Consider the following 21,927-nt stretch of genomic DNA (forward strand, 5'->3'; position numbering starts at 1 on the left):
GTCCATCCTATGGGTGGACCCTGAGAAGGGGGTGGTTACATCCCATTCCCTTTGTCCAGTTTCGTGCCAGAGCTGTGGCTGGGGTGCCCCAGCAACAGGTTTGGGCTATGCATGGAGCACCTTGTGTGCCCCAGGCAGTGTCTGGAAAAGCATCTTTCCATTGAAGCCACCCTGCCCCAATACACTACAGGCTGTCTGGGGAAGTGCTAGCACCTCCCTCGACAGAAAACCTATTGTCCAGGCCTCCCTTGCTGTAGTTTCGTCCAGCTGCAGGAGGTCAGACTCGTGTCTGTGGCAGCAGCATCCATTTTGTGATGCTGAGGCTCTGTTTAACTTTAACTGGGTAAAGCAGTACCTACATGTCTTCTCCTTCTAGAAGGGTGGAATGCTACCCCCGCCGCCAGAACTGACGGGGTGTAGTATTCCAAAGTGTTTGACACCTTACACAACATGTTTTGATAAAGCCAAACCAAAGTTAGCATTAACCGCGAGGATTATAATGCACTTAAGAGTATATGGTATGGCTAAATCCTAGAACAGCTATAAGGACATGGTTCCAAAAGCTGCAGAAGGGCTCAGCTCATGCTAGAGCACCCCCTCACATAAAACTCTCACAAGCACTCTGCCTTCAGGATTGTCAAGGCCTGCCATAGGAGTGACTTATAGATATATATGTGTCTATATATAAGGGTAGGTATAGGTATACTATATCTAAGCAAGGAGTGATTACACCTTGCCCAAGCTGAGTGATCAGCCTGTGGTGTCAGTTTGGATGGCCAGCCAGGGGTGGCATAATACATGCTGCAGCCCCTGGTAGCTCTTGGATGCACCTATGCCCTGGGTACTTATGGTACACTATACACGGGCTCACAAAGGTTACCCAATTCCCAATTAGGTATGTATCTAAAGTACATGGAGTCCATTTTACAGAGAGGGCAGATAGCCTGGGGCCCTGAATAGCAGGATCCCAGGCCAACTAAGTCGAAAACCAGTTAAACACTAGGCAAAAAGTTGGGGTAACCATATAATCAGATATCCACCTTCCTACACACTAGTCCAGGAACTTCAGGAACTTTGGGTATATGTGCAAATTCCAACACTCTTAGTTCAAGGCAGCCAACTCCTAAAGAGGGCTGACCGATTGCCCAATGGTGTATGCTGTAGTGTCAGAAACAAAATGTTATGACAATATAATAGACCAAAGGATGAATAGGGTGATTTACAGCTCCTCTATTTATAGACATATATTTTTAAGGCATTTTGAATAGATAAGACTGTCAAGACAGCTAATGATGTCTCTAGGCCAGCTCTAAAAAAGGAATTTTAAAGTAAACACAGCTGTTCTACTCTGGGGGAGATGGAGTGCTAACTGTCAAATGTTTTATAGCTGATGAAAACATTGTCAAATTCTTGAGCACACCCTGGGGGCTGAAGTGTTGCTTTTTACGAGTGGTGCAGTCCGTAAATTCAGCAGTTGGTCATTGCCAGCAGCAGTTGGTTGGGGGGATCTTGACTATGGCTAATATGGTATGTCTAGTCATCTTAGACCAGAAGATGTAGGGACCTGTGTTGTTATAATTTGCTTGCACTAAGCCGAAGTTAAAAATACAAATACAATGTGGTGTAGTAAGTAAACTGCAGAAACATGTTGCAAAAGAAAAAGTAAAACAATAATTAACTCAAGAAAATAATGTACCTTCCATGGATAAACTGTACGTTTCGTTCCTGATCCCTCAATGATCCTTCCTTGGTCAGAAATATTGAGCATTTGATGTAAAGCATATGCTGCAGCGTACACAGCAGTGTAAATGCTGTAGGTGAGTCTGAAATGATCTACATCATAAAGTGACATTTCTAGGTTTTTAAGTTTTTCTATTTGAACGCAGCTAGATTCATTGTGCACCACTTCATAAATGCTGTTATCTCTACAATCCATTTCATAAAACCAGATTTTTTTAATGAAGATATTATCTGGCTGTTTTGAGGGGATGGCACTTTGGAGATACTCTTTCAACCCAGGAATCTCTCCTTTACGAACGGACAGAACTATGGAGCCATTCAGTGGAAGCAGCAGATTTATAAGACCTTTGTTGGTGAGAATTGTCGTGGAGGCTCCAGTAATCCAAATTTTACCAGACACGTTCTTCCACTCTTCTTTTCCCACGAGCATTAGAAAGTAGGTAATTGTGCTGTACAAGATGATGACATTTGCTGAGTGACTATTGATGTCCTCAATGGCCTTCCTGGCGTCCACATCAATGTTGGGTTGAGTGATAACAGAAGTGTACTCAATGCAAATACTTCTCCTGCTAAAAAGAACTCTCAGGTCTTCACTCGCCCTCTGGCTGCTGTCATCTTCAGATACGATCATTCCAACCCAGTTCCAGCCAAAGTGCTGCAGAAGTTCAACAATGGCTTCTGCCTGGGAGTGTTCATCTGGAACTGTGCGGTACAGAGATGGAAACTGGACCCTATCACTGAAGATAGAATCCAGGGCGCCATAGCTGATCTGCAAGAATAAAACACAATACAAGGCTATTGTAATAACTGTTATATTACATTCTCATCCAGAACAGAAAGACCGGCACATTTTCATAAGACCTTAATGAATCTTTATTGCTCGAGTCCCTTTGGAAGTACTTCGAACATATTTTAAACTTAGCAATTCACATGAAAAATACTATCAATGTGGAAATATAAGTTTCATGATTAAAGATACGTGAAAACTCATGTCCGTGTAAATAAACACCATGTAAAATGAACTCATCTGGGAGATTCAGCTTTGTCACATTCATTTTTCAATGCTGTTTTCTTTACATTAATTTCCATGCATCTATGTACTCTCTTATCTGTTTACATCTTGTGCGTGTAGGAGACAGACCATTCAAGGCCTCCCTTCTCACAGTCTTATTAATTTCCTTCAGACATGGGTCTATATCTTGGGTGTAAACCCCAGAATACGGATAGCAAACAAATCCATGTATTCCTGCAACTATCTCTATTTATCCAGATTTGGCATTTCTGAAGTGCATACCTACAGTGAACTTTAAACCACAAAGTATGTTGCCCGGGTACTCAAGGTCTGCCACAAGAAGAAATACATGAAACCAAAGGGTATTTTTTTTGTGTGTGCATTTTTATATAGCAAAGACATGGCCTAAAGGCATCAGAGCGCTTTACAACAGTAGCATGATACAAGGGTACAGCAAGTTACAGTTACAATAATTACATTCACACACATTTCATCGGTAGCTGTGACTAGGACAATAGCAGCTGGTGGGCAGTGATGTACACGGTTCAAGCATTGATTAAAATGGTGGAGACACACACTAAAGGTAGTTCGTCTCCTGGATAGAGTACTTCACTATGGTTCAGAGTGATTAACCCAGGTGTCAGTCATATAAGAGAAGCTTGAGATCCTTTTTTGAAGGTGGCTATGCAGGTTGTTAGGCAAAGGGAGGGTGCACGGAGTTTCAGATTCTTGTGGCACTATCGGAGAATGACTGGCTCAGGTACCATTCTTGTCTGAAGGTGGGGACTGAGGCACTCTTTGGGGGCAAGCTTCTTCACCTGCTGTCTCTTGAGACCGCTGCAGGATCTCTCTGTGTCCCGCACTCCCGCCGCCGCAGTTCACGGCTAGCAGCGGCCGCAGCATGGAGGGAGGACCTGCTCCGCACTACACGCCCTAGATGCCGCAGCCGCGGAACCAGCCACCACTAATCATCTTCGCGCCTGGAGGCGCACAAAAGGGAACGTAGCCCCCGCGTCGTGGGACGCGAGCGGGATGCCGAATGAAGCCCGGGCAAAGGGGGGACCTGCTCCGCACTACAAGCCCCAGACGCCCCAGCAGTAGAACCAGCCGCCACTCGTCATCTTCGCGCCAGGAGGTGCACAAAACAGAATGTAGCCCCGGTGGAGCGGGGAACTGAGGCACTCTTTGGGGGCAAGCTTCTTCACCTGCTGCCTCTTGAGACCGCTGCTGGATCTCTCTGTGTCCCGCACTCCCGCCGCCGCAGTTCACGGCTAGCAGCGGCCGCAGCGTGGAGGGGGGACCTGCCCCGCACTACAAGCCCCAGACGCCCCAGCAGCGGAACCAGCCGCCACTCGTCATCTTCGCGCCAAGAGGCGCACAAAAGGGAACGTAGCCCCGGTGGAGCGGGGAACTGAGGCACTCTTTGGGGGCAAGCTTCTTCACCTGCTGCCTCTTGAGACTGCTGCAGGATCTCTCTGTGTCCCAAACTCCCGCTGCCGCAGTTCACGGCTAGCAGCGGCCGCAGCGTGGAGGGGGGACCTGCTCCGCACTACAAGCCCCAGACGCTCCAGCGACAGAACCAGTAGCTCCTCATCTTCGCGCCAGGAGGCGCACAAAAGGGAATGTAGCCCCCGCGGAAGAGGCTGGGCTGGGCCACGGACTTTGGCCCTGCATCAAAGGACCTATATACCCAAGTGAGACCTTTAATTCTGCTATCAGGGTAAAGTGCTTTTGAAGTTTGTTTTGTTTTCCCATCTGGTACCTAAGTGCAAAAGCAAGTTTGGACGATGTCTAAATCCAAAACTGATAAAACTGCATCTGAGTTGGGCACCATGGACAATTATTTGGTAAAAATGGTGAATCAAATTAATAACGATCGAAGGGCCTCGCTAGGCCGAGGGACCAATCCTGTTTTACATGAAGACATGCCTACCCCACTGGTGGTTTCAGCTGTGGTTGATATTCTTGATGTGAGTGATAGGGCTGTCATAACGGCTGAAGTGCAGGTTCATGCCGAGTTGAATGAAGATTTATCTGTTATACCTGATATACCTATTGAGGCAATAGAGCAGCCACCACCTGCCCCCAGACCAGTGAGAACTTGTAGAAAGTTACAAATCAGACGCGGGGGAAGTATAGTAAAAAAAGAGTAGAAACAGTCCAATTAGTTCCAAATGGCTCTGCTATTGGAACTGCTATTGGAACTGATGTACATGAAGGTAAAAGTGTAGCTCGTACAAATGTAAACCCGGAGCAATTTGCCCTATTGATCCGCACTATAGAAGCTAAGATAGAGGCAAAGATAGAAGAGTTGTTGAAACCCTTGACATCTAAATTGGATACTGTGGCCCTAGAAGTTAACAGATTAGGTGGATTGATAGCAACACACTTGGCCTCAGCCTCGGCCAAAAGATCTAAGGCTGTGGACAAGGGCTCTGCTGGAGAGGGGCAGGGAACTGTTAGAGTGAACTCACAGCAAACTAGTCAGCAAACAACTGTAATCAAAACTGCCTCACCTGATCGTACACCACCAATCGGCCAGAATAAACAGGCTACAGTAGATCCAGAGGGTAACCCAGATACTAGACAAGTAAAGAAATGTCGCTATATTAATCTTCCTCCTGACTGTCCACCTTATGTGGCTGTTCTAACAAATGTCCCGCCTATTGATTTATTCTGCTCAGCCCTTTGAGGAATCCCATGATTCACTAAAAAATAAAACAGTATCATGGTTGAATAAAAGATGTGGCTTTCCAATCACATACTCTGATCAAATATTGTCAACGAGAAGGGTGAACTGGATTGGCCCGTCCAGAAAGACAGTTAGTGGGGACTGTATTATTGTTAATTTCAAGCATCCCCAAGACGTTGCGACAGTCTTATTAAGAGCGGCCTCCTTAGTTTACAATGTGAACAGTGTATGTGTACGCCTACTTGGTTATTTCTACACTCATCTAATTAAAGCTCCTCCTAATCCTAGGAAAATTAGACCATTTATTCCTATTCAGCCTCCAGCCCCTGAAGTAACATATCTGTATAATGTTGATAACCACTGTATGAATGGGTTCAATGTTGCAACGCAGAATGGATTTGATTTACTCTGGGGTCTGGAAGCGTGCGATTGACGTGAGGAATCCGAGAGACAGGGAAAGGAGAGATTGGCTGAAGTGGGATGCAGGGAGATCACATGGTTAAAAATTAGTAAAAACAATGTAATCTCTTGGAACATTGCGGGATTGGGTGCTAAAATGGAGGACTGCAATTGGATGAGGTATATTAAGCAGTTTCAGATTATCTGTTTGCAGGAGACTTGGTCAGTTGAATGTGACCATTTCCTTGAAGGGTATAAGGCATTGTATGTCCCTGCAATAGCAACAACTAGGGGAAGATCTAAGGGGGAATGGTCATGTTCATTTCTGTTGCACTATCTTGTAAAGTACGTAGAGTCTTAATAAGCAATTCTGGAATCATTGGTTTAATTTTAACTGGAGAAAACTGTACGGCCGGTTTGGTAAATTTTTTTAACGCTGTCAACCCATGCTCAGTTTCGAGTCAAATATTAGCACTGAATGTCTTTATTAGTATCTCAATGAAGGTTTGCCTCCACAATCTCATGAACATGGGTGATTTTAATGTTCACCCTTGTGGTGACCTTCTTTTGAAAAGTATTTCGGATTTGCATTGTGCACGATCCGAGGGTTTGCATTTGGAACACACGACAGAGGGGGAACTCTTTAATGATCTATTGAATGATCTGGATTTGAAGCTGACCATGGCATTGATGCATCCTACCAAGTGTTTTGAGACCCCGACTTTTAAGGGGCATGGGAGGGGAACTTTCATTGATTATGTATTACTTACATCTCCAATGCAGCCCTTTGTGGATTCTTTCACTATAGAAGAAAGTGAATTTAGTGATCATAACCCGCTCACTGTTCACCTGAGGGGTCCATGGATAGCTAAAGAAGGACCGAATCATATCACTGGTAGGTTGAGCACAACTGATGGGAGACGCCGACTAAGATGGTCTAAGATCAGTCCAGATCTGCTGTACAAAGACATTAAAGCCATTTGTGCAGATGAAATTATGGTTTGCACTCAAGAAGGGTCACAGCCGAGTAAGGTCCTCAGTGCCTTCCAAAGTCTATCGGAATCCCTAAGAGAAGAGGCATGGAGTGAGATCCTTGATCCCACTACCTTGCGGTGTAGCTCCAGATTCTGGGCGGTAATGAAGAAACCTTTTCTGGTCCAGGAGCCGGGTGACGGTTTGGAATGCTACATACCAAAGAAGGAGTGGGAAGCACACTTTAACCCTCACATGCATCAAGCATTTTTGGAGTCGCAAACGGTGCGATTCCTTAAAATCGGCCGTTTGCGATTCCAATAGTGCTTTTTGGGATGCATGAAGCAATTTTAGAAATCGCAACATTTTTGCGATTTCTAAAATTGTGATTGCTTTTAAGAAATCGCAAATTTGCGATTTCTTAAAAGCAATGCATGATTACTTTTAAAATTGCGAAATCGCAATTAGGGGGTCAAATTTACCGAGTGGTTGAACCACTCGGTAAATTTGCAAAAAGTGTTTAAAACGCTGAAAATGCATTTTTTTCAATATTCATGTTACGGACACACATGTCCTTAGGACATGTGTGTGTGAAACATGATGCGAAAAATACATTTCAGGGGTGCATGGGGGGGGTCCTTTGGACCCCCCCTGCACCCATGAAATGCATTAACAAATTGCGATTTTCAAAGTGAAAATCGCAATTTGCTAATGCCTTCCCATTGCTTCCTATGGGCCTTTTGGCCCATAGGAACCAATGGGAATAGCGAATTCGCAAATTGTATTTCGGTACTTTATGCGATTCGGTAAAAATTGCGATTTTTACCGAATCGCATAAATTTACCGAAAATATTCATGCATCCCGTTTTGCGAATTCTAAATTGCGAATCGCTATTTTTTGCAATTAAGAATTCGCAAACACCTGGGATGATGCATGTGGCCGTTAGCAACTATATTGCTGCTCAATGGATGGCATTTCCAACCCTGCCCCTTACAATAATGGTGAAATAATTAGTTTTGATAGAATTGAGGTTTCTGAGGGTATTGTAGGACTCACAGCCGGGAAAGCTCCCGGTCCCGATGGGATTCCTCCAGTCTTATTTAAGTCTGAGCCAAATTTTTGGGCACCCATATTAGAGTCTGTCTTTAATGCTGCTGTGAAAAATGGTTCTCCACAATCATGGGGGGTTTCTACGATTGTCCTGGTTTTCAAGAAGGGGGACAAGGGTAGCCCGCATTGTTATAGACCTATTTCACTAATAGACTCTATGGTTGAAATAGTAGGAAGAATCCTACTGCAGAGACTTTCAGACTGGGCGCTGGAAAACAACATCATGTCCATCTCCCAGTATGGTTTCTGCAGTGGCCGTTCAACAGTAACTCAGTGCCTTAACCTCTTTTTAATATTAAGTAAGTACACTGTTGCTCAAAGGGGTACCATCCACCTCGCCTTCATGGACTTGTCCTCAGCTTTCGACTGTGTAAACAGAGGAAAGTTGTGGCAGTCCATGAGGGTGAAGGGTGTAGATAGTGGAATTGTTAATTTTCTTGTTGATCTGCATAGCAATACTAGAGCAAATGTGAGATATTCTCAAGATCTGAGTACAATAAATAATTTTGATATCAGAAAGGGTGTCCGCCAAGGATATATCTTGGCCACCTTCCTTTTTAATTTTTATATTAATGAGCTAGATAGCGTGTTGCAGAATGTACCGGCTGACTGCCCCAGAGTCGGCAGGCGGGGAATTCCTGTGCTTTAATACGCAGATGATGCGGTTTTAATTTCCAGAACTGACAGGGGTCTTCAGGCTCTCTTAAATGCTTTTAAACTGTTTATGACGGAAAGAGACCTTTTGGTCAACAATTCGAAATCATTTGTTATGCAAGTTGGCCAACAACCAAGAAGGAACGTTTTCATTTAAAATTGATGAAGTAGTAATCCCCATATCAAAAACGTTCTCATATCTTGGGGTTCTTTTTGATACTAAACTTAACTGGTGTCCTCATCTTGCAAAAAAGAAAGGGGAACTGGTCAGGGTTAATGCTTCCATTTTTAATTTTGCATCAAAACTGGGAAAAAAAACTACCAGTGCCATGTTGAAACTTTATAATGCAAAATCAGTGGCAACTGCAATATATGGTAGTGAAATTTGGGGGTATGTTGCTGGTGAGCAGCTGCAGATTGCTGAAAATATTTTCATGAAGCGCCTCCTGTGTGTCCCTGCAGGTACGTCAAATCTTGCAGTACACGAAGAGCTAGGGACGCCATATCTAAGTGACACTTTTTCCTTACGCCCGTTGACCTGTTGGTTAAAACTGTGGTTGAATCAGGATATACCACTGACACATCTGATTGTGAGGGATTATTTGATCCAGGACAAGGCAATGGTCACCCCATGGATAAAATACCTGAAATCCAGCTTTGCTAGGCTTGGCCATCTGGATCTGTTTGAACACCCAAGTCAGATTGTAAAGGGGGATCTGGAGTTAACTAAACAGGCCTTCCTTATGGACAGGAAGACCCAGAGGGAAGGTGTGGAGCTCCAGAAAGAAAGTGTGAGAAAATTTGTCATGCTGAAAACGTGTGAGCCTACAGAGCCGTATTTGTTGGGCTCACTGACCTCTCATGAAAAGTTCCTGCTAACAAGGTTTAGGTTAAATCTCTTTCATCATCTGCTGATTAGGCCAAAAACTGATATTTTTAATACATTTGCAGCACCCTGCGGCTGCGATGGAAAGTCTCCGCAGGATATGCTGCATTTTATATTTTTCTGTAGGTTTTATGAATACCCACGCAAGTGCTACTTGGTTACCCTTTTAAAAAAACTTTATTTTATTCAGATCAGACCGGCATTAATGTATTTCCAACTTTTGCATAGTGACAGTATTCTCCAAATTACTGAATTTTTAAAATTGACTGTGAAGCTGAGGAATTTATGGACCGGTAATGGTCCCCTGTGATGAATCATTTTCTTTCCTGATTCCATTGTACGTAAGATAGCATATTTCTGCACCTGTGGCACTTTATCTGACATGTGTTTACAATTAATGTGTTTTAAATTGTTCTATTACTGTTCATGTACTTTTATGGTTTGTACAAAAACCGAAATAAAGTCTTTTATTGATTGATTGACTGAAGGCGGGGGTTTCCAGGAGCATGGCATTTCTGAAACCCCTATGTGCATCAGAGATTTCCAGTCTCTCATTTAGAGAGGAGGGTTAAGAGGAGTGCTGTGTTCTGTGGGTAATGCAGACAGTTTTGAATTGGGCCAGAGATTCAATGGAAAGCCATTGGAGGGTTCACAGGACCAGGTAGATGTGGTCACATTTCTTGAGACCTAAAGCTAAGCACGCTGCACATAGAATTGCTCTCAGTGGGCCTCTATGAACTTTGGGAATGCCTGAGAGAAGGGCAATTCCGCAATCTAGTCCGGAGAGGACGAGAGACTGCACCACTGTTTTGAGGTCTTGTTCCAGAATAAGTTGTCTGATGCCCCACTGCTGCCTAAGTTGGTGTTGTGAGCTTTTGGCCATGACAGTAATGTGGCTGTGGATATTTAGATGGTTATCAAGGATGATACCAAGGGATCTAGCACTCTGGACAATAGCAGGGCAGTCATACAGGACAGGAAAGTTGGCATCAATTCCTCTACTGGGTTCTTGCAGTTAAAGGTAAGAACAAAGCAAATTCAGTTTTAGTTGGGTTGAGTTTTAGATGATGCTTAGACATCCAGTTTTGAATCTTTAGGAGTGTGATTGAAAGAAGGGCAAGGTCTTCAAGGGATGAAATGTTCAATTATATTTGAGTGTCATCAGCGTAGAGATGGAAGAGAATCCCAGCGTTTCTCAGAATCTCACATAGTGGTTTAAGTTGAAGTCTCCAATGGAAGATTGTTTTGTCTGAGTTGATCAGTTGAGAGGTGAACAGATCCATACATTCCTCAATGAAGGAATTGTATGACCCGGTGGATGGTAAATCACATTCAGTGTGATATTGGAGGTAGTGGATGTAGGCATTTTCACCGACATGAATTTGAAAAACTGAAACTGAGTTGTTTAGAGGATCCTGAATCTCAGTGAGTTTAGGTGAATGCATGCAAGACCTCCACCTGGTCTATCTTCTCTAGGTAATATGGAGTAATTGAGAGAAAGTAGAAGGTCTAGAGAGTGGTTAGATGAGTTTGCTGAGCCACGTTTCTGTGGGCATCAGGATATCAAGATTATGGTCCAGGATCAAGGCTGATATCTCTAAACAGTGTTTGATTGCAGACTGAGAATTGTGTGCAAGCAGTTCATGGAGAGGCTGTTGTCTTTCTGGCTAGGCTGTTCAGGGAGGGAGTTTAGGATTTGTGTCAGGTTAAGAGGGGGAGAATTTACACTGGGACGTTGTGTGTTAGACTGCCAGTGGTCTGAGATAATGGTGGGGGATTAGAGGATGATGGGGTGGAACTTGAAACTACATTACTCTCTAGGAAATAGGATACTTCTGAGATGTCTACGGGAGATTGTGTCAGTTTGGGTCTGGGTAGATGGCTGTAAAGACTGCCAAAGTACATGGTTGCCAAAGAAAAATAACAGAGTAAAACAAATATGTCAGCCTCTGTAATTACTATGCCCATTCCAGCACCTCAAATGCAAATTTTCTTTTTTGTATTGCAATTGATCCTAGAAATGGCCTTTACATGGCCTAGTGGGAGGGGCCGGGCTGAATAGATGATGACAAAGGAGGGATTAATACAGAAACACGACATAAGTGGTAGGTTTATTAATAGCTCAGATATGGTGCACTGCTTGTCAACTTAGAATGATAGGGCCCTTTCAATAAAGCTTTTTTTTATTTGTCTGGCTTACACCAATCAGAGAATACCATCTTTTCAGTAGGTCTACACTTTTAAGAGGACATAATAGATTTAGCCCAGCAAAATACTTCATTCCATATTTAGAACATGATTACAATGTCGGTTGGAAACCCTCCAATTGCTGGTCAGAGACTTTTTGACTGACGTGGTAGGTTCAAAATCTGACCGGCTTATTACAGTGACGGTGGACAGAGTTTAAACCAACGGGAAAATCCCTTAAGGACAGCATTTCCGCTGTCAAGGATTATGATGTTGGTTTCTGACAGCCAATCTATGTTGGCATTTCCGACATAGATTGGATGTCTAAAACTGACTTTGGGGGGCTGGCGCCCCGCATTTGGGCCCGGGGTTTAAACAGCCCTGCACTGTGAGTGCAGGGATGTTTACAAAATTCCATTTTTCATTGGGTGCTTGTACTGCTGGCGGTTTCAGCCTACCGCAGAAATTCCCATTGAAAAATGTAAGTTTTGCGACCTAGTGCAGTCGCTTCATAACGGCAAGTGGAAGAGGTCTTCTTTTGCCTTATTGAAGCACGTGCATAAGTCCATGCTGGAGGTGCCCCGTTTTTAAAACAGCTTTTCAGTAAGATGTCTGACTGAGTCAGATAAACTAGCATCTCATCTCCTTATGTACCAGAATGGATGTGCACAGATGACCTTCTCTTGTGAGTTGAAGGTTACTTGTCAGGAATTGTGGCTGAGACTCAACATTTGTTCATGCAAGACATCCCTAGATTTTAATTTATTTCCATACTTCAGGGTGGTCTTTATGAACCGCTTTGAGATGAAAAAAATATTTGGAAGACAGCTTCATAGATAAATAGGTTCAGTTGGCAACTGTACAGTGTGCCTGAAGGAATTCCTCTTCACATGAATTGAACACATGTTTGGGCTTTACTGAGCTTTATTTTGTCTCATGTGCAGGTGAAAAAGCCTGGGGAAGATGTTGTACCTTTTTCCATAGCTCTGTTTAAGTTGATCCAATGGCATAAGATGCTTCTTCCTCAGCCCAGATCTCAGCTCCATATTGTTTGGTCATCCCTAAACGTTTCGCCGTCTCCTAGCCTTTTCTGTGACCTGTTGTTGGTGGTTTTAGGCCTCTGGGCACTTTAGCACTACTGTCCAGTGCAAAGAGCGTGCACTCTCTGAGTTACATCGGGAAGATTGGCCTGCCCTCCCAATTAAATGCATTGGGGATTCCCTGATCAGTGTGTCAGTGGTAATTCCCGTTAGAGGAGGAGCAGCATGGTCAAGTTTAGTTGTACAGAATTGTAATAATAAATGCTGCGCAATGATGGAAGCAGATTTATTATGACTATTTGAGAAATGCCACTTTTAGAAATTGGCATTTCTGTGTGCTAAGTGTCTGCCTGCTATTTTTATATATAACCTTGTATGGAGTTCCTTTTGTGGTGTGCCTAGTATCCTGTTGCTGGGTGTGTGTTGCTCAAACGCTTTCCACATTTCCTCTGGGATAAGCCGGACTGCTCATGCCAAGCTACCAAGGGGGTGAGCAGGGGTCATCTTCAGGGTGTAACTTCCTTGCCCTGACTAGAGTGGTGGTTTCTGTCTGGCTTTGGCGCAAGCCTTAGCCAACCAGACATCCCATTCTAACATTGGTTGTCAGCGGTGAGGATAGGACTTGCGTTTGCGCAGTACTACAGCAACAACTGGTTGCACTACAAGCTCTGCATTTAGATAGTCACATGCTTGGGGATTATTTTTCAGATTTTCTATTAAGTATCATTTCTTTGAAATGTGTTTTCTTGTTGCACTATGAGTTGGGGGTCCTGCCAAGGATAGAAACCAGAGAACCTGTTGGAGGTTTGTACTGCCCTTGTGCAGACTGCTATTTCTGGGGTTGGCCTGCAGCGCAAGCTAAAGGATTGTTTATTGCCCCTGTGTGGTCTGCTATTTCTAGGGTTGGCCTACAGTGGTAACTTAATTGGCATGGAGTAACTAGCTTGGGAGGGTAGATTATCCCCTAAGTGCAGTTTTAGTTTTCTGGATTCCCCATTAAGGGTGGGAGTCAATGGTGGCAGCAATATGGAGTCCAGTGCAGGAAGTCCCATTCCCAGTTCCCAGAGTATGGTACCTGCTTCCCAGTTAAGAGGGGTAAAGGTTGAGATTCAGGGGTAGTAAGATGTTGTCTCACCAGTCTTGGAGGGAGTGTGGATGAATCTTGTGATGCACTGTACGTTTGGGTGATTGGTTAGAACGGTAAATGGTGTTAATGGGCTCTTCAATTCTTTTTGTCAGAGAGAACCTGCCCCGTAATTGTTTTTCGGAGTCGCGCTAACACCCGTTGGAGTGTGTAAGTTCTTTGATTCTAGGGAGCTTGCATTGGGGAGTGTTCTCAGATGAATGGTGCAGGTATCTTCCAACCCAGGGCGGCGGAGATGGTTCAGAGTAGCCCAGCTAGGTACCCTTATAGTGAGGAGGTTGTAGGGACTCACATAGTGACTCACAGGAGAAAGAATGAGATTGGGCTGTGTCCCAAAGTGCCCTCACCTCAGTCTCCAGTACTGGATGGTTCTTAGTGGGAACACCAGGCAGGGAGCCTAGTCTGTCCTGTTTGACCGTTCTTTGAGGGGGATCTCCCCTTGTTAGGTGAGCTGGGAGTGTCTGTAATCAGGCCTCCATCAGTTCTGGTGTCTGGCAGTGCCACTCCTACGTGGAAGGTGCAGGAATCCAGATTGAGGGGTGAGAGGGGGGAAGAGTCCCCAGTAGAAGAACCAGTAGGTCAGGGGCCAGCCAGAAGGGCTGAGTCACCAATGATTGGCCATGGTGACGCTACTTCTGTCCTGGGGCATCTTTATGCACTGTTAAAGGGACAGGAGGTTGTGAGCTCTGCGCCAGGCAGACTGTCACACAACACATTAGTAATGTGTCACCCTCAGGGAGGGTATATGTACTACCCAGGAAGTCCTGTTTCGCCGCCCAATTGTCCAACCAAAGTCTACGAGGAAGCACCATGAGGTCTTGCATGCAACACAGGAGAGAGATTACCCAAGGAGTGGGGGCTCTCCTGAGCATGCCACACGGAGAAGGGGAGCAACGGAGGAGGAGTTCCCCCGTGACCTCGGTGAGTGGGGCTTTCTCCATTGTGGGTGCCGGTTGAGGCACAGTGCCAGTTTTGAGTTCTTTATTTTTTATTTTTATTGAGTTCCACAGAGCAACAACATACAGCAGGAGAAAACAAAAAAGGCAGTGCGAGTAAGACTACAATGCAAGTGCTACGAAAATGGGCATGTTCCTGTAAAGTCCAGCTAGTGAATAAACTGTTCGTCCACGTGGAATCGTACGGCAAGAAACAAGCCCAACGCCTAGTGCAAGAACTCTTTTCTACCCACCCTCCCAAAACTGTGCCCCCCCCCCCCACCCGGACCCCAAATCAACTCCCGTCCCTCAACAGACCCTCCCCCCTCCCCCCCCCACCCTCGGTGTGTTCCTGAGCAAGTCCGGTGGAGGCCGAGCGAGGGCCAGATTAGACCTTACGTTCCGCTTTGGATGTCTCACTGCGGAAGTCCTCTGCCAGCTTCAGGACCCTGAGATACTTCGGGCAGGTGAGCTCCGTGAATTCCTGCGACAGTAAGGAGAGAAGTGGTTGCCATGTTTCACGGAAAGCCTCTGAGGCCTGTGTGAGCGAGGCCTGGATCCTTTCCATCCCCATGATATACCATAACCTGTGTAGCCACCCTGTATGTGTGGGCTTTCTCGGTGTGCCCCGTAATGATAAGATGTGGTGAGTCGCCGCCCCCATCGCCAGCCCCATCTGCCGTCCCCGCAGTGATTTGCGAGGGAACATGAGTTTATTGGGTAGCCCCAGGATCGCGTACGCCAGGAAGCGTGGGATGTCAGTTTCAAAGTAAGTGTCAATGTCCCTCAGCACCACCTCCCAGTACTCCTTAACTGCAGTGCACTCCCACAGTATGTGTAGCATGGTCCCAGTGTGTCCGCACCCCCTCCAGCAAGTGGGGTCTTTGCTTGGGTTCCCCTGGTGTAGGCGCTCGGGGGTCAGGTGCCAGTAGTAGGCGATTTTCACCGCCGCCTCCCTGCTGGCCGTGTTTCTCGCAGTGTGGTGGGCCCTGTAAAATATATCCCGCCATTCTTTATCCGACAGTGTGCGCCCCAACTCCCTCTCCCAGCGTTTCTGGCCTGCAGATCTCCCCTCAGGAGGGGATGGGGACAGTAAGAGGTACAGTTCGGTAATGGACCCGGAGTCAGACTTTTTAGTCATGAGCCACCTCTCATACGGGGTCAGTGGGCGGCTGACCAGCGGAGCTACCTCAGGGTGTGTCAGCCAGTGGCGGAGTTGGAAATATTGGAAGCGGTGTGGCTTGTCGAGAGCATAGTCAGCCACCACCACGTCCCATGGAAGGAAGCCCTCTGTGTCAAACAAATAGCCCGCAGAGCGGCACTCGGATGGCCGCCATTGGGGAAACGAGCCTGGCGGTAAGCCCGGGGGAAAGGCCGGGTTGTCCAGCAGAGGCGTCATGGGTGAGGGGAAAGTTGTGAGGCCCCTCGGGACAGCGACGGCATTCCAGACGTGCATGAGAGTCCTGGTGATAGGGGATTTCTTCAGATATGCCGGCCTGTCCGGGCGCGCCAGGAAAGGGACCTTCCACAGTGACATGCCTGCCATGGCCCTATCCTGGAACAACCAGTGTTTTTCGGAGGTGGGCCTGGACCACTCCAGCAGATATCGAAGTTGCGCCGCTTGGAAATAGCACCGCAAGTCCGGAACCCCCAGGCCCCCTTCAGCTGTCACCCGCATAGCGAGGTCACGCCGCAGCCTGGGACGCTTGCCCGCCCACACATAGTGGTTCAGGGTGTCCTGAAGTTTCTTGATCATCCCCAGTGGGGGGGTGACCGGGAGAGTTTGAAAGAGGTAGAGGATCTTGGGGAGGAGTGTCATTTTAACGGCCGCCACACGACCCAACCAGGAGAGTGGCTGTTGCTTCCACCTTGCGATATCCCCCTGAACCCGCGAGAGGAGTTTAGTGTAGTTGAGGTCGATCGTCTGAGCCGTTGCGGGGGTCAAATCTATCCCCAGGTACGGTAAGGCAATGCTGACCTCTAACCCACCTATGCGAAGCGAGTCCCTTTTAGCCAGCTTGGTGTTGCAGCCCAGAGGGAGAACCACCGATTTCTGTACATTCATTTTGAAACCCGACACTGCGGCAAATGCCTCCATTTCGGACAGGAAGGCCGGTAAGGAAACCGTAGGGTTGTCCACCGCGACCAAAATGTCGTCCGCGTACAGGCTCATCGTCTGTTCCACCCCGCCGAACTTGACTCCGGTGATAGTCCTGTTGTCACGGACACGTTGAGCAAATGGCTCGATATAGAGGGCGAACAAGAGCGGCGAGAGCGGGCAGCCCTGCCACGTGCCGCGCTGGATATCGAACGGCTTTGAGCTAATCCCATTCACCTTGATTGTCGCCCTGGGTGTCGCGTAGCATCCTGCTATCCAGGAGCGGAAACGAGGGCCAACCCCGAATTTCGCCAGTGTGTGGTCTAGAAATCGCCAATCCACCCTGTCAAACGCCTTCTCGGCGTCCACTGAGAGCAGTGCGGCATCCGAGGCGTTGAAGTGGGCTTTGTCGATGACATGCATTATGCGTTTGGTGTTATCCGCACATTGTCGGGTGGGGACAAAGCCTGCCTGGTCGGGTTCAATGATGCCCGGAAGGCACGGGCCAAGGCGCGAAGCCAAGATGCCCGTGAAGAGCTTCAGGTCGATATTGAGCAGCGATATCGGCCTGTATGCTGCACACCTCTTGGGGTCTTTACCCGGCTTCGGCAGGACCACGACGTCTGCCTCCAGCAGCTCCACCGGGATCGGACCCGGGCCCCCAAAGGAGTTAAATAGCCTTGTAAGAACCGGTGCCAGGAGGTGGCAGAAGGTCTTATAGAAACCTGCGGAGAAACCGTCGGGGCCGGGGGCCTTCAGGGGCTTAAGTTTGGCAATGGCCGACACAACCTCCTCCAGATGGATGGGGCTGTCCAGAGCGCTGGCGTTGGTCTCATTTAGAGCAGTGACGTCCATAGTCTCGAGGTAGGCCTTCCCAGCCTCCTCTTCGATGGCCGGGACTGCAGCGTAGAGTTGGGCATAGAAGGCCCGGAAAGCGTCTGCTATGCTGGTATCGTCTCGGAGTTCCTCGCCGCCATCCCCGTGTATAACTGGAACCCTAGAGCGGACCGTTTTAGCTTTGAGTTTGCTAGCCAGAAGGCGACCCGTTTTGTCGCCACCCACATAATATGTGTGGCGGAGGCGAAGTGCCGCGTATTCTGCCCTGTCTAGATCTAAGCTAGCCAGCTGGGCTCTGGCCGCTTTCAGTTTGCGCCAGATGCGAGGGGCGCCCGTGCGGCAGTGGACCTTCTCTAGCTCCATTACCTGCTCCTCCAAGTCCTTCCGACGTTCCTTGCGCACCCTGTTGTCTGCCGCTGCAATTGCTATAATATCGCCCCTGACCACAACCTTGAGTGCCCCCCATAGCGTCGCGTGGGCCACCTCCCCTGTGTCGTTCGCCCCTAGATAATCAGTGATGGTTTGGGATAGCCGCTGCACCGCCCCCTGCCAAGACAGTAAGCTCTCCCTAAGCCGCCATCTACCCTTGTGTGGGGGTGTGCGTGGGACGGTCATCTGAAGGATCACCGCCTTGTGGTCCGACAGTGCCGCCGGTGCAGGGTCAATGTCTCTAAGCATGGGGACAAGGTCAGTGGAGCTCAGGAAGTGATCTATTCTGGCGTAGGTGCGGTGTACTGCGGAATAAAAAGTGTACTCTGGGGCAGTGTGATGTAGTTCCCGCCAGGCATCAACCAACCCCCTGTCTGTCAGCCATTGTTTCCCCGCTGCCGAAAGCGCCCCCGAGTCCCCAAATCTCTTTCTGGATCTATCCATTTCATTGTCCATGACAAGATTCAGGTCCCCCCCTATCAAGACATGCCTCAGGTCGCCCGATAGTGCCTCTGACAAGGCCCCCCGAAGGAAGGCCTCCTCGCGGGCATTAGGCCCGTAAATCGAGCCAAGCGTGAAGGAGAGTGTGCCTATGTGGACAGTGTGTGCTAAGAGTCTACCCTTGATTTCGGCAACCTTGCTTCCCACCCGCCCCTTAAAATGCCTAGCCACCAGCAGGGCCACCCCCGCTTTCTTCTCAGAGGTCGCCGAGAAAAATTGCTGTGGGAAGGCCCTAGCTTTCATGCGGTGCCAGTCCTTTGCCAACAAATGTGTTTCCTGCAGTAAGCAGAGCTCAGCCCCAGAATGTTCCAGAAGTGAAAGAACTGCCCTCTGCTTGATCGGATTATTAAGTCCCTTCACGTTACGGGACAAGACACGGATGCCATCAGCGGCCATGGGAGAGTGTGAATGCAGTCTGCTGGGGGCCTGGCCCCGTCCCGCCCCCCCACATCTGTTTGTTGTCAACCCATACTGAACACACCGAGTACCCAACCCCGACCCCGAACACCACCCCCCCCCCCACCCTGAGACCCAACCAACAATCCCCAACAAGAAAACATAGTCCGGGGCCTATCCGGCAACTGTCCAGGCCCCTGGTGAAGTCTCTGAAAGCGGGAAAACGTGGCAATGGCGGGCCCAGAGCCCCCCGTCCCGCCCCCCACACAACATGCTGGACGTTAGTCTACCTCTGTGCTCGTGGCTCTTCAGAGCCCAGCCGCAGTGTCCGTGGAGACCTTCTGAATTGCTGCCGCGTGTTCATTCGCGACCTCCGTGGGGTCCGGCCTGAACCCCTTCTTAGGTGTGCGACGACTCCTCACAGTCTGCCAGCCGTCTGCTTGGGAGCGGGGAGACCGTGTTTGGGAAGGCTCGAGGTCCACGGCGTCTCCCTGGCCCTCCTCCTCTGTGGCGAGGCCCAGCACTGCACAAGTGTCTCGCAGGGACCGCAGCTGATGAAGTGTCCCATTCCACTTAAAGATCAGCCTAAAGGGGTGACCCCAGGAGTACGGGACACCCTTGTCTCGAAGGAAAGTGGTCGCCACCTTGAATGCCCGCCGCTTTTGCAGAGTGATCGCGGACAAATCTTGGAAAAGCTCGATGGCGTGCTCCCTGAAGTTGAGAGGCTGTTTCTGGCGCGCCGCCTTCAGAATGCGTTCTTTGAGAGGGTAGTCCGGCAAGAAGGCCAAGATGTCTGGGGGGGGGCCGGCGCCCTGCGTGCTAGGCCCACCCTGTGGGCCCTGTCAATTCGGATATCAAAGTCATCCCCCTCACCCAGGACCTCTCGGAACAAGTCCCGTAGATATGCGGCAATGCCTCCCCCTTCAGCCTTAAGCGGCACGTTCCGTACCCTGATGTTATTTCTCCTGGACCTGTTCTCCAGGTCTTCAGCATGGGCCTGGAGCTGTGTCTGTTGGTCGTGAAGCCGGAGGATTTCTTGCTGCAACTGTTCCACCACCGCGCTCCTGGCCTGTCTGAGGTCTCGACAGCCGCCACCCGTTCACCAATATCGTCAACATCACGGCGGAGTTCCTTGTATTCCCCCGCCATGTCTTGCCGGAGGGTCAAGATGTCCGCCTTGAGGGAGGAGAACAGCTCCTCCATGAAAGCTTTGGTGGCCGGGTCGTCCCCCTTGTCTCGCTCCTTGACTTTAGGCGGAGGGACCGTCACTGGCTTATCAGGGCTCTTGTCCCCCTTGGAAGCCCCTTTCGCCAGCATATCGGGGATAGTGCGGCCCCCTCTGCGATTGTTAGAGGACATGCCCCCGCCTTTGTCAGCCACCGGAGCTCGCCGCCTTCCTCCGGGCCACGTGGAAAATGGCCGCTCAACGGCCGACGATTGGCGTCCTCAGTCTTAGGGCCCAAGTTGTGGCGAGCGCGGGGCTGGCTCACCGTTGCCCCCCGCCGTCGGAGCAGTGAGCGGGGGCATCGGGGGCTCGATCGTCTGCCCCCGATTATCGCCGTCCCACGCCGGCGGCGCCCTGCTCCTTACCTCCTTGCCAAGTGATGGGGGGAAGGCCCAAGCCGGGGCCTCGCGTAGATCGTCAGGCCGCTGCCGTACTCTCCTCCGCCAGGCGCCCCACGGGGCCAGCTCGGGGCCACCGACGCGGGTCACCGCTGCCAACGCTGCCCCTCCGATCGGACCTCGTCACCGTCCGGCGCCTGACACTGCTCCGGCGGGCCCGGCCCCGCGCCTCTGTCCCGGCTTCTCCATCCTCGCCGGCACTGTCGGGCCCGGGTCTGCTGCGCGCCAACGGCGAAGGGGTCCGCCCGGGGCTTCCGGGGATGAATCAGCGGACAGACGGCGTCACCCTAGACTCTCTGATCGTGGGGTGTCGTGACCACCAAATTTGGGGTAGGTGCTGTAGCGTGGCTATGCAACGGGGGGATCGGGACGAGGAGCTCCGCAGAAACGCGTCCTCACAGGCCGCCATCTTAGCCACGCCCACCCAGTTTTGAGTTCTTGAGCGGTCCCGCCAGAGAGCAGGCTGCACCAATGATGGGGCCTGTTTGTTGTCTGAGGGGCCAGATGGGCTCATGTTCTCCCCCAAATTAGCTATGTGTTCACAGTTGCCCCGCTTGACAGTGGGCAACTGCAATGATGGAGGCAATGGTATTTAGAGAGCCCCACTGAGGCCCGAGGGGAGAGTCGTGCCAGGGCCATTGACTTTGTCCTCAGCTGCCCGCACCAGCGCCGGCAGCTGCAAAATGTTTGCATATTGGTTCCAAGGACACAGTGAGTGCCCGGGCCCACGTTCTGTTTCACAGCTGCACAGCAATTAGCGGCAGCTGCAACGTTTAGGCTGACATTTCTTAGGGGGGCATTTTTAGTGAGATAGGAGTGAGATGCACTCCTCTGCCCCAGCGTAATTGCGCACTTGAGAATTCAGCTACGTTGGCAGCCGCCCTGTCACTCTGGACATAGGGCAGTTGAGCCCTCTGAGAAGGTCAGTTGGCCAGGGGGCCTGTTAAGTTGGTAGGGCACCAGGCCCTAATGTGATTTATTTGTTGTGCAGGAAATGTTATTCATGTACTGGTATCTTTGCACCATGATTTTTGCCTCTAATTTGGTTTATGTATGAGGTTATTTACATACAGTGGTTTATGATTGTGAGGTTATTCTTTACTGTGATTTATGCTTCTTATGTAATTTAGACTTATGAGATTATGGTCTAATATGTTTGACTGATTGATTGATTGATTGATTGATTGATTGATTGATTGATTATGTTTAGGCTTATGAGGTTGGCGCAGAATATATTTCATGACTCATGTTATACTGTGCATAATATGATT

At 48.8% G+C, this 21,927-nt stretch overlaps 1 protein-coding gene across 1 annotated transcript in view; it reads right to left on the reverse strand.

Moving 5' to 3' along the window:
- LOC147707516 (vomeronasal type-2 receptor 26-like) overlaps positions 1 to 21,927 on the reverse strand; it is a 616,101-nt gene that overhangs the window by 509,921 nt on the left and 84,253 nt on the right. Inside the window, exon 2 of the mRNA XM_086925224.1 lies at positions 1,697 to 2,509. Within this exon, the coding sequence (XP_086781350.1) occupies positions 1,697 to 2,509 (813 nt within the window). The remainder of the gene's footprint in view (positions 1 to 1,696; positions 2,510 to 21,927) is intronic.

This window comes from Lissotriton vulgaris, chromosome 6 (assembly GCF_964263255.1).
Source record: "Lissotriton vulgaris chromosome 6, aLisVul1.2, whole genome shotgun sequence".
NCBI classification, from domain to species: Eukaryota; Metazoa; Chordata; class Amphibia; order Caudata; family Salamandridae; genus Lissotriton; species Lissotriton vulgaris.